General features: G+C 45.1%; 1 protein-coding gene across 2 annotated transcripts in view; it reads right to left on the bottom strand.

Annotated features, from left to right (window-relative positions):
• Positions 1-267: 267 nt before the first annotated feature.
• The window catches only part of IFIT3 (interferon induced protein with tetratricopeptide repeats 3), a 14,154-nt gene continuing 1,178 nt past the window's right edge, over positions 268-13,243 (bottom strand). The window contains exons 1-2 of one of the 2 annotated variants that reach the window (XM_021719213.1): positions 9,734-9,886; positions 268-2,242 (exon numbers count right to left, since the gene is read on the bottom strand). In XM_021719213.1, coding sequence (XP_021574888.1) covers positions 787-2,242; positions 9,734-9,738 — 1,461 coding nt within the window. In that variant the 5' untranslated portion in view covers positions 9,739-9,886 and the 3' untranslated portion in view covers positions 268-786. Of the gene's footprint in view, positions 2,243-9,733; positions 9,887-13,243 lie in introns of those variants that run through there. The other variant, XM_008071409.1, reaches the window with a different exon arrangement.

Below are 13,243 nucleotides of genomic sequence, written 5' to 3'. Positions count from 1 at the left end.
TCACATTCTGTCAGGGAGGCATTTGCCCAAATATCTCTGGGTGTACAACTACTAACTGGGCATTGGGCTCAGCAGGGACTCCTGGGCTGGAATGAGAGTCATAGTCTAAGGATGAGCTGACTATAGGAGGAGAGTGTTAACTCTAAGAGCTAAACTGGGTATGTCAAGAACCATGGCTTTGCAGTTACCCATCCTCCCTAGTAGGAGAAACTTTGGGAATTAATATTGCTGTCATAGTCCCAGCCACAAACCACACAGTTACCTCTATTTGGAGTTGAAATTCTTATATTTATTATAGCATTACTATCAAGAAAACATGTCACAAAACCACTATCAAGAATACATAAAAAATACATGGTTGAAGTCTAACATTAGACATAAGGAATATTCTAGGGCTAGACAAAAATTCATCCTCCAGGCCCAGAAGGCTGGATGAAGAGAGTGAGATTGAAGATATTTTGGGAGGCATTCACCACTAGAAAGCCTTGACAAGAAGGGCAGAGGTGGGGGTTATATGGTAAACTGAGTGCAAACTGAAAACTAACCAGCATGACATGTAGCCTAAAGCATCGTTGCTGCTAGTACTTTGTGATAAAATCTGCTGACTAGATAACTGTGTGGCTGAAATGAACAGAGGACACAGAACATAGGAAAACTCTCTAAAAATGTATTTTAAAGCAAGACCAAACTGCTCAGCAACCCCAGGTTGGGGACCCCTGTCTTCCTACCCTTCTACCCCTCATGACCACCATGGTAGGCCTTCTGATGCTCTGTTTCCATCCTGTCTCAGTTCAGGGGTTGGGGAGCTCCTCTGGGTTGAAGTTGACCTGGGTGCACTTCCCTACTGCCATCTTCAAACTCAGGTGCTGATAGGAACAAGACGCCTATGCCTGAAGGAGCATCCTTCAGCAGGCGGCCCAGTTCCTTCTCATAACATGCGGCTGCTTGCAGTAAATCTCCATTCTGCTTGTGGATTAACCCTTGATCATACCAATAATTTGGCGTGTTTTGTGGAAGCAGATTTTCAGCTGTGTTTTGCTTTTGGCATTTCAACTCTTCCTTCCCAGATGATTTTTCGCTTATGGACAAACTCTCTAGATGATGTCGGACAGCTGTGTCTTCAGACTTCTCGTGATACTCCTGAGGGTTGCAATAGCGCTGATGAAGTTGTTGCCGCTCAGTGACAGGGACCTCCTTATTGAACTCTTTCTGATAATATTGTTCTTCTTCCGGGAGCTCAGTGGGATCAGAATATGCACTCAGAGAATCCAGTCCCATCTCAAGAGCTTTTTTCAAATAGTCTGTAGCATATTGCTTTAGTTCTTCAATCTTCTCTTTTTTTCCATTAATATCAGAGTCTTCTGTGATCTGCATTTGTCTGATTTTTTCCTTGTAGCAGCACCTAATCTGGTGATAGAGGTGCGGATTGTTTGGTCTGGATTCCAACACCCGTAGAAGCAATTCAATAGCTTTGTCTGGGTCACCTTTTTTTTGGTAAAACTTGGCTGCATTGCGAAGGACATCTGTCTGGCCAGGAGACTTCTCCAGGGCTTCTTTAACCAATTTCTCACCTTCCACTTCTTCATTCAGCCTCTGCAGTTTCAGAGCCAAGAGAACTTTGATATACTGGTTCTCAGGATTCAATTCAATGGCCTGCTTCAAAGCGTTCTCAGAGAACTGTTTCTGTGGGTTATTATCCAGATGGTACATGGCAATTGCCAGTCCAGAAGAGAATTCCGGGTTGTTGGGTTTTTCTTCTAGGGCCTTCTCAAAACACACCTTTGCCCTTTCATTTTTTCCACACTTTAGTTTTGTCCATCCTTCCTCACAGTCAAGCTCAGGACACTCAATGCTGTAAGAATTTGAAAACTTCTGGCAGGTTTGTTTTACCTTGTCTACATAAATCTGGGCTTCTGACAGCCGGCCCATGTGGTAGTAGACCCAGGCATAGTTTCCCCAGGTGACCAGATTTCTGATTTCTGCCTGGCCTGTGTGTTCTTGCTGGATTAACTCTTCAGCTTGCCGTAAGCATTCCAAGGCTGCCTCGTTTTGACCATGTAGGTGTTTTATGTAGGCCAATAAGTTGTACATTGTAGCTTTGTACTCTGTGTTTAAAAATTCAATCTGGCTCCACACTCTGTCTTCTAGATCATGCGAGATACTTTCTTTTTTGAATAAGTTCCAGGTGAAATGGCATTTCAGCTGTGGAAGGATTGTCTCCAACGACTCCTTGGTGACCTCACTGTGGAGAGAAAAAACATGATCACCGTGATGTGTGTGCACTGTCAAGCATTTTGCACCATGATTATTAATTTTATGTCACCTTGCCTGGGCCCAGACATTGGGTTAAACATTATTTCTGGGTGTATATGTGAGGGTGTTTCTGGAAGAGATTAACATTTAAATTGGTAGACTGAGTAGAGCAAATTGCTGTCCCTTGTGTGAGTAGGCATCATCCAACCCATTGAGGGCTTGATTGGAACAAAATGCAGATGAAGGGAGAATTCTCTCTGCCTGACTGCTTGAACTGGGACATTCTCCTGTGTTTGGACTGGACTTGGACTAGAACTTTTTGGTTCTTAGGCCTTTGGACTTGGCCTGGGACTACACCACTGACTTTCCTGGGTCCCCAGCTTGTAAACAACAGATTATGGGACTTCTCAGCATTCATAATGATGTGAGCCAAAATCTCATTAAAAAAATCTCTTTATATACAGATGTTCCTCAACTTATGATGAGGTTATATCCCAATAAACCCATTGTATGTTGAAAATATTGTAAGTAAAATAATGCATATCATATACCTAAACTACTAAGCACTACAGCCACGCCTAGCCTATCTAAAATGTGCTCAGAACACTTATATTTGCCTATAGTTGGGCAAAATCATCTATCACAAAGCCTATTTTCTAATAAGGTATGAATGTAATTTACAGAATACTCTACTGAAAGTGAAAAACAGAATGGTTGCATCACTTTTGCACCATCATAAAGTTGAAAAGTTGATAAGTCAAACCATTGTAAGTTGGGCACTGTCTGTATACCCTATTGGTTCTGTTTCTCTGACTAATTCACGTTCCTAAGTCTTCCTAGACAGAAGAGGAGTGATTTTCCACTTGCTTCCCAGAGTCTCCTTTCTATAGTCACAATCTGTGCAAGACTCACAAAGTGCATCCCTTACACTGTGTAAGCAGATATGCAGTAGGCAAAGTAACATGGAGAAGAGGCAGCAGCAGAGAAATGAACTGGGATCTCTCCTCCTGATCAATTACCAAGTCAGGTCTCAGTCTCGCACATTTCGGATAATGTCTATTTAGCCATCCAATGACCCTTTACTGGGCTACCTCTTTTTGTCACTCTGTTAGTTGTAAGGGATATGAAGAAAAATAAAGGTGATCCTAGCCCTCTCTGACCTGTAGGTGATCAGTCCTGTTAGAAGCCATGCAAAGCAATGGAAGCTCAGGGACGATCACCAACATGTTACGTGATTTGGGTCCTTTTCCCCTCATTTTCTCTACCACCTTCCCAGACTCATACACAGACCCATGGAGGCTCAGGTTGAGTTGGAGTTAAGTAGTCTCCCCACCACACAGGCCAGATATTCAGCGAGAAGGAGTTTATTGCAAGGAACAAACAAACAAAATTGACAAATTTGTGCTTTTGTGGTTGGAAGACATTGAGGGAGTTCACTTGCCTTATTTAGTTGAATGAGATCCAGCTGGGCATGGTGGCTCATGACTGTAATCCTGGCACTTTGGGAGGCCAAGGAGAGAGGATTGCCTGAGCCCAGGGCAACATGGCCAGATCTTGTCTACACAATCAATCAAAAAATTAGCTAGGTGTGGTGGTGCACACCTGGGGTACCAGCTACTTGGAAGGCTGAGGCAGAAGGATTGCCGGAGCCCAGAAGGTCGAGGCTGCGGTGGCCAGGAGCATGCCACTGCACTCCAATCTGGGCGACAGAGTGAGACTCCAACTCAAAAAAAACCCCAAAAAACAAAAAAAAATCCTGAGCTCAGGTAATCCTCTTACCTCCACCTCTCAAAGTGCTAGGATTACAGGTGTGAGCCACCACATCCATCTAAAAGGCATTTGTATTGTCACTAAATAAGAAAGATATACTCTCAAAGTAAGGAAAGTTAGTTAAATTAAATGCATCTGGTTCTACAAGAAGCCACTGACTTTATTTGCAATTTACTGTGGACGAGAACTGGTTTCCTTTCCACTTTTTCAAGCGTTCTGATCTGCTTCCTGTCTCCCTCTCCAGTAATGGTGACCTAAACCATTTCTGACCCCATATGATTGCATATGAAACACCTTAGAGTGAGAATGCAGAATCAACCCAAGGCCATGGGAGTGAGAAAGGGCAGTTGCCATTTATGTCCAGATATCCTCTTTAGGTGCATGCCTCTATTGGAGGGCAGTCTTTTTCCTTCTCTCGATCCCTATCTAGAGGCCCATAATGTCAATATCTTCCCTCTTCATTCTAGGCTTGTCCTCTTGGCTTCACCTGGGGATTCTAGCTGACTTGTATGAAGGACTACAGTTCAAAACTCAAGTTAGCAATTATTAAAAATAAATACTATGAGAAGTTGGGCGTGGCGGCTCATGCCTGTAATCCCAGCATTTTGGGAGCCCAGAAGTTTGAGACCAGCCTGGGCAACATGACAAGACCTTGTCTCTATAATAAATCAGAACAATTAGTCTGGTGTGGTGGTGCATAAGTGTAGTCCCCGCTACAGCGATGGCTAAGACGGAAGAATCAACCTGAACCCAGTAAGTTAAGACTGTGGTAGCTGTGATTGTGCCACTGCCCTCCAACCCAGGTGACAGAGTAGGACTTCAACTCAAAAAAAAAAAAAAAAAAATAGGTTAGGCTTGGTAGCTCAGCCTATAATCTCAGTGCTTTGGGAGACCGAGGTGAGTGGATTGCCTGAGCCCGTGGGTTCGAGACCCACCCGGGCAACTTGGCGAGACCTCATCTCTACAAGAAACCAAAAATTAGCCGGGCCTGGTAGTGCGCGCCTGTAATTCCGGCTACTTGGAAGGCTGAGGCGGAAGGATCACCGGAGCCCAGCGGGTCGAGGCTGCAGTGGCCAGGAGTGGTCACTGCACTCCAGTCTGGGCGACAGAGTGAGACTCCAACTCAAAAAAAAAAAAAATACTAAGTGAAATTTTATTGTTTTCTTTTTGTTTTTTCTTTGAGACAGGGTCTCACTCTGTCGCTCAGGTTGCAGTACAGTGGCATAATCTCAGTTTATGGCAGCCTGGACCTCCTGAGCTCAGGATATTCTTCTGCCCCAGCCTCCCAAGTCGCTGCGCTGTAGTCACGTGCCACCACACCTGGCTAATTTTTGTAGTTTTTGTAAAGATGAGGTTTCACCATGATGCCCAGAGTAGTCTTGAACTCCTGGACTCAAGTGATCTTCCTGCCTTGGCCTTCCAAAGTCTCACTCTGTCACCGAGACTGTAGTGGAGTGGCATGATTCTCCCATCTTGGCCTCCCAAAGTGTTGGGATTACAGGCATGAGCCACTGTGCCTGGTGGGAAGTAAGTTTTGAGGATGATCACTGAACAAATCTGTTCATGACTGTTAAGTCACCAAATCATAATAATGACATTAAGATATAAGTTTACTTTGCATATGCTTCAAACTAATAGCAGAGAATTGGTAAGAATTGATAGAGAATATCCCATGAACCTGCAGAGTGATGGTGACTTCGGGTGCGTTCATCTCAACAAAACCAGAAACCTTATCTTGAAGGTTTGATGATACAATCTCTTCTCCTAGGGCAAGAGGCTTTGACATATAAATACACCAGAAGAATCTTATTAAACTAAACTTTAAGCACTTATTGATAAAGTTTCTCCCTCCAAGGAGACACATATTTCTATGTGTCATATATCAGCTTCCAGGGATATCAATTGCTCAAGAAAGTGTAGGGCAGGTTGGGCGTGGTGGCTCACGCCTATAATCCTAGCACTTTGGGAGGCCAAGGCGGGAGGATTGCCTGAGCTCATGGGTATGAGACCGGCCTGGTGAGACTTTATCTCTACAATAAATAAAAAAACTAGTTGGGTATGGTGGCACTCGCCTGTAGTTCCAGATACTTGGAAGGCTGAGGCGGAAGGATCACCTGAGCCCAGTAGGTCAAGGTTGCGATGGCCATGAACATGCCCCTCCAAAAAAAAAAGAGTGTAGGGCAAGCAGGAAAAAAGCTCCCTTAACATTCCTGGACTTCTGAGAGAGCTCTAAGTATGAAACTTCCATCCCCCCCACCACTTGACCAATGCCAGAGCTGGCCATGATAAGACATCTAATGATAACTTTGAACAATTTATTCAGGAAGATCGCCAAGTATGCATGTGGCTTTAAGATTATAAAATTTGCTGGGTGTGGTGGCAATCCTCTGCAGTTCCAGCTACTTGGAAGGCTGAGGCAGAAGGATAACCTGAGCCTAGCAGGTGGAGCCTGCGGTGGCCGTGAGCATGCCACTGTATTCCAGCCTGGGCAAAAGAGTGAGATTCCAACAAAAAAAAAAAAATAAAGATTATAAAATTTGCCAGGTGTGGTGACTCATGCCTGTAATCCCAGCCCTTTGGTAGGCCAAAGCAGGAGGATTGTTTGAGGACAGGAGTTCGAAACCAGCTTGGATAACATTTCAAGACCTCATCTCCACAAAAAATAAAAAAATTAGTATGCATCCCAGCTACTTGGGAGGCTGAAAGCAGACGGATCGCCTGAGCACAGGAGGTTCAGGCTGTGGCTTGCCATGATCATGCCACTGCATTGCAGCTTGGGCAACAGAGACATGACCAAAAAAATTAAAAAAAGATGAAGATTATAAAACTTATTGAGAATCAGAATTCAGGCCCCTTGATTTTTCTTAAGCCTTCCTCCCTAGGGTCTCCAATTTGATAAGGTATTTGAAAACTGATCTCTCTTTGAAGTACAATTTGGAGCAAAACATATTGGACTGGGAGGCCTAAGACCTAGAATAAGAAGAAACGAATCTCAGAGCCAGAGTTCAGAGGTTTGCATTAAAGTACTATATCCAGCTGGGCTCAGTGGCTCACGCCCATAATCCCAGCACTTTGGGAGGTAGAGGTGAGAAGATTGCCTAAGCCCATGGGTTCAAGACCATCCTGGGCAACATGGCAAGAACTTGTCTCTACCATATATCAAAAAATTAGTTAAGTGTAGGTGCATGCCTATAGTTCCAGCTACTTGGAAGGCTGAGGTAGAAGGATTGCTTGAGCTCAGCAGGTCAAGGCTGTTGTGGCCATGAGCAGCATGCCACTGCACTCCAGCCTGGGTGACAGAGTAAGTCTCCAACTCAAAATAAATAAAGTACTGTAGCCTTTCTTAAAACAAATACTCCAATTGCCAAGCTTTCCTCACTTAACAATTTATCTCATATATGCGAAATACTACTTACATGTATAAGTAAGTTAGTTAACAGTAATTAAATTCAGATACTTAAAGGAAATAAAAGCAAGTGGGTGGGATGATGGCTGAAATTACTTGATAAAGAATGTTTAGGTTCAGCCAGACGTGGTGTTCCACGCCCATAATCCCAGCACTTTGGGAAGGCCAAGGTGGAGGACTGCTTGAACCCAGAAGTTTGAGACAAGCCTGGGCAACATAGCAAGACCGCCTCCCTCCAAAAAAAAAAAATTAGCTGGGTGTGGTGGCACACAACTATAGTCCCAGCTGCTTGAGAGACTGAAGTAGAAGGATAGCCTGAGCCCAGGAGGTTGAGGTTTTGGTGAGCTGTGATCATGACACTGCACGCCAGCTTGGATGATAGAGTGAGACCGCAATTCAAGAAAAAAAAAAATCTAGGTACAGGTGAGACATGGGAAGTAGAATGCCAGTCCTACTTGGATAGCGTGTGTCTAGTAGAAGACCTTGGGGAAGCAGAATTCGTTGAGACCCAAGTAGAGAGTTCTCACAATCTCAGGCTGCAGCCTTGAGATATAACTGATCATCTACCTGGATAGTGAGAGCCTGTTGGCACTGTCCCCAGACTCCTGGGTAGATGCCACATCTCCTTTAGGGCCCAGTCAAAACTGTTAGTAGAGTGAATCTTGAAATTTTCAGAAAGAGGCTCTGTTGAGTGATGGTTTCTAGAGAAACTTCTGAGGCAGCTTGCACTGCAGATGCCGTGGTAGTGGTTTAGCTGGTAATGGTTTAGTGAAGGGATGGACAGACCTGTGCTCAGTCGGTCAGAACAGGAAAACTTCAGAGACCATCACTTCAGAAAAATGAGTCAAGGAACTCTCCAGACCCTACATCTCAAACTTGAATGTGCATATGGACCCAATCACATGGGGATCTTGTTCAAATGCAGATGTGGATTCAGATGGACTGGGATGCTGCCTTTCTAACTACTTCCAAGGGAGTCCTGGGCTCAGACTACACTGTGAGTAGCAGGGCTTTGGGAAGACTTCCCTTTGCGGTGATTTCCGGTTGCCAGTTTCCCATCCCTAAAAGTGCCCCTTAAGCAGGCAAGCTTCTCTTTATGTCAACATCTTTTCCATTCCTCCCACCCCCCCACCCCCTACCCACTTGGGGTCTTTCTCCCTCACATTCACACACATACAATGGACGAAGCATCGTATACATCTAAGGAAGAAGGCATTTGGAGATAGGCCAGCAGTTCTCAGACTTCAATATGCCTATGAAAGTTACCTGTGTTCCTCTTTAAATATTTTTCTCTGGACTTTATTTCTGTTCTACTCAATTAGGATTTCAGAATGCAGGACCCAGCAATTTGCAATCTAATAGGGCACTCAGGTTGATTGTGATCCAGGCCACCTGCCGAACACAGTTTGCAAGACTGTGACACTTTCTGTTCATAGTTCACAGGAGAGGTCTAGCACACCAGGGAGAGGATGACATATTCCCCCAATTATGAAAAAGCACATATCAAGGTAAAAGTCACCTCATTATGTATTGGAGTTTTGCAACTTTGCTGAGAAGCAAGCTTGCTTTAAAAATAACCACAACAAAATCCACGAACCACAACAAGTTCCACAAACCTGATCTAGTCTTTTCAAACATAAGAAACACAGGAGGGGCCAGGAGCTCTGGAAACTTTCCTCAGGCTCCAGCCTCCACTGACCTGATTTTGCCTGAGAAGATCTGAGCGTTTCTCCCAACCCCCCTCCCTCGCCCCCCAGTGCTCTAAGAAGCCCTAGTCCCCTCCTGGCTCCCGGTTCTCGCTTCCCTCAGTGCCTGATTCTTAGGCTGCCTGATTCTGTAAACCAGGAAGACTCCCAGAAATAAAAAGCACGAGCCGGGCTCGGTGGCTCAGCCTGTAATCCCGTGCCTTTGGGAGGCTGAGGTGAGTGGATTGCCTGAGCCCGCGTGTTCGAGACCCGCCTGGGGAGGCGAGACCTCATCTCTACAATAAATAAAAAAATCAGCCGGGCGTGGTAGCGCATGCCTGTAATTCCGGCTACTCGCAAGGCTGAGGCAGAAGGATCGCCGGAGCCCAGCAGGTCGAGGCTGCGGTGGCCGGGAGCGGCCACTGTATTCCAGTCTGGGCAACAGAGTGAGAATTCAACTCAAAAAAAAAAAAAAAAGAAATAAATGAAAAGCACGAATTGCAAGGCAGGTTTATAAGTGCATATTTGATCTCTAAGCAAACACTGAAACAGAATAACTCGGGAAGTTGAAAGAACAAGGTCTGTGAGAAACTCAATCAGAGAAACAGGGACTCTTTACCTCATGATGGCTGTTTCCCTGCAATTCTGAAGAGCTGGGATCCAGGTTGATTTTATTTTCAGCTTGCTGATCCTAAGCAAATGCTGAAGAGGTTTCCACTAGGGGTGCTAGCCTTTAATGCTGTGCTCTTATAGAGCCAGAAATGAGAGTGAAACTGATGCAAGGCTATCGGGATTCCTTGTTGGGAAACTGAAACTGAGAAAGAACTGAGTTCACTCACGCTGGAAATATGCTCCAAACAGGTTCACAGACCGTGATTTGAGAGACTGTAAAAAGGAAATAAAATTTGAGAGCCTTCCAAAATTATTATGCCAAGAGAAAAAGTTAAGCCTTGAAAGCTGACCCACGTGGCATGACTGTTTTTCCTCTCTGGTACCTGAAGATTGCTTTCTGACTTTTGTGTTGAGATGTTGTACATTAACCAGACTCCATAATCTTTATGCAAACCTAGAGTAAATGACATGGAAATAGAGACCCTTGCGATTGTTACCTCTTTACAATAAAATGTTAAGAAACACCCTGAAAGGAACATCAGTCATATATCTGTATGTTAGCCTGTGTATGAGAAATGTTTTGTTCAGCTCTGTCTTTGCCTATGTAAACAAGTACTCATTTTTTTTCCTATACCAGTTGCATGAATCAACCATTTATTTGTGTAGCTCTGTTCTCCAGACCACCACCCTCACCCTTTGCACTTTGATAAAGTCTTTAAACTGGACCTTAAGCCTTTTGATTATTTTAGGTAGACAGCACAGATTACCAGGTTCAACTTCCAGAGAATCTGGGGTAGTAAATCTGGGGTGAGCGCAGAAATCTGTGTTTTGACAAGTGTCCTGGGAATGCAGTGGCAGGAATCCCTGTACCACATTTTGAGAAGTGTTGTTTTAGAGGTTTATTTATTTATTTATTTATTTTGAGTTGGAGTCTCACTGTCTCCCAGGCTGGAGTGCAGTGGCACAGTCATGGCCACCCAAGTGGGCTCAGGCGATCCTTGCACGTCAGCCTTTCAAGTAGCTGGAACTACAGGTACATGCTGTCATGCCTGGCTTATTTTTTGATTCACTGTAGAGATGAGGTCTCACCAAGTGGCTCAGGCTGATCTTGAACCCCTGGCTCAGGCAACCCTCTCGCCTCAGCCTCCCAAAGTATTGGGATTACAGGCTTGAGCCACAGCACTCAGCCTTAGAGGTATTTTTAAAAGGAGTTACATTGTGGAAGCCAATGTAAACAGCCAAAATTAAACAGTATGTCAGACAACCTATAATGGAGTAAAAATAAACCACAGGACACCTTGATTTTGGCGACCTCTTTAACTAGCTTTGGGCTATTTCTAGAGTTACCTCATTGATCCTCATTTCCTTACCCTTAAAATGCCCTGGGAGCCGGGCTCGGTGGCTCAGCCTGTAATCCCGCGCCTTTGGGAGGCTGAGGTGAGTGGATTGCCTGAGCCCGCAGGTTCGAGACCCGCCTGGGCAACTTGGCAAGACCTCATCTCTACAATAAATAAAAAAAAATTTAGCCGGGTGTGGTAGCGCGCGCCTGTAGTTCCAGCTACTCGGAAGGCTGAGGCAGAAGGATCACCGGAGCCCAGCAGGTCGAGGCTGCGGTGGCCGGGAGCGGCCACTGCACTCCAGTCTGGGTGACAGAGTGAGACTCCAATTAAAAAAAAAAAAAAAAAAGCGCTGGAATGAGTTTCCTTTTTGCCTCCTCTCAAATGATAAGAAATCATGCCCTAGGGAGATAAAAAAGGAGATACATTTTCACCTTCATTCAAGATCTTGATTCAGAGCTTGTGGCTCTGGACATTCTAAGGGGTGAGTGTAACCATCAAAGAGTGGTCCAGATGGGAAACCGGTCTCTGACCCCCTCTCTACAGTGAGTATATAAGGAAGTACTAACATTTTTCATCTTTTTTTTTTTTTTGAGTCAGAGTTTCACTCTGTTGCCCAGGCTAGAGTCAGTGGCAAGCTCACGGCCACCGCAGCCTCCACCTGCTGGACTCAGGTGATCCTTCTGTCTCAGCCTTCCAAGTAGCTGGAACCAAAGACATGCCAGCTACCACGCCTTGCTAATTTTTTGATTTATTGTAGGGACAAGGTCTCACCATGTTGCTCAGGCTGGTCTCGAACCCCTGAGCTCTGGCAAGCTTCTTGCCTCTGCCTCCCAAAGTGTTGAGATTACAGGCTAAATCACCCTTTCATTTTTTATTTTTCTGAGTTGGAGTCTCACTCAGTCACCCAGGCTGGAACTTCAGGCATGCTCCACCACACCCAGCTAATTTTTCTTGATTTGTTGTAGAGTAGTGGTCTCACCAAGTTGCTCAGGCCGGACTTGAACTCCTGGACTCAGGCTATCCTTTCACCTCGGCCTCCCAAAGTACTGGAATTGCAGGCATGAGCCACCGCACCCAGCCAAATCTTTCACCTTTTGGCTTTTGGGCACAGAGTCAGAAGATGTTCAGCAATAGAGTTCACTGCCTCTATGAATGACCCTGTTCTGACACCTGCTCTCTATGTGATGTCTTGGGCAAGAAATTTGTTCTTCTGAGCCCCATTTTGCCTATCTAGAAAATGTTAATAATAGGAATAATAGCTCTTACTTCCTAGGGTCATTGGGAGGGTGATAAGAGATTATGCATGAAAAGCATTTCACAGAGTGCCCACCAACTACTGATCACAAGGAAGCTAACACCACTACCACTGTTGGTAACTTAGTGTTAAAATTTTAAGTGAATTTGTGAGTGTGTAAAGAGGGCAACAATGTGCCCAGGGGATGGGGCAGAAGAGGCTGTTTAGCTGCCAGCAGGTACCAGGCATTTCCCGGAGTGATTTTCCCCTTTGGAATTTCTTGACAACTGCTGGGGAGGGGCAGCCCAACTTGCCTCTGTTCCTACAGCCTCCAGGAATAAGCACACCTTGAGGTGAACCTCAGTCCTACATAGTCCAGAGAGCCACCCTCAGATCTCTGCAGGTGAGTGGCTCTAGACACACCTAAACACAGGATACTGCAACGTCTTTTATGCGGGCTAAGTACCAAGATGCTGGGCAGGGCCTGACTTTCTGGTCAATCTCATTTATGCAGGCTCAATAACATCACTCTTGACCCAGACTATACAAAAGTATAACCTGAGGTAGTTAGCTGTGAATTCCTCCCCCCACCCCCATCCCCAAATATGACGTTGGAGAGCATTTGCAAGTGCTTGGGGCTGAGGGTAGGGTGGTCAATTTCCCTTTCCTCACTCCCTGAGTGGTCGATAGGATGTTCCCACCTTGGCAATCACTCGCTCAATCCTTCCCCATACGTGCTTGGTGGAAAAGACATCTCTCTCTTAATTCTCTCTGTCGTGCTATCCTATCGCAGAACTCTAATAAGTCTGCATGCATTTTTTTAAAAAATCAAGTTTACTGAAATTAAAAAACAAGTTGAAGTCGGGCTCGGTGGCTCAGCCTGTAATCCCATGCCTTTGGGAGGCTGAGGTGAGTGGATTGCCTGAGCCCGGGGGTTCGAGAC

This window comes from Carlito syrichta, unplaced genomic scaffold (genome assembly GCF_000164805.1).
Source record: "Carlito syrichta isolate Samal-C Ts95f unplaced genomic scaffold, Tarsius_syrichta-2.0.1 Scaffold314310, whole genome shotgun sequence".
Classification (NCBI taxonomy): domain Eukaryota; kingdom Metazoa; phylum Chordata; class Mammalia; order Primates; family Tarsiidae; genus Carlito; species Carlito syrichta.
This window is presented reverse-complemented; position numbering and strand designations above follow the sequence as displayed.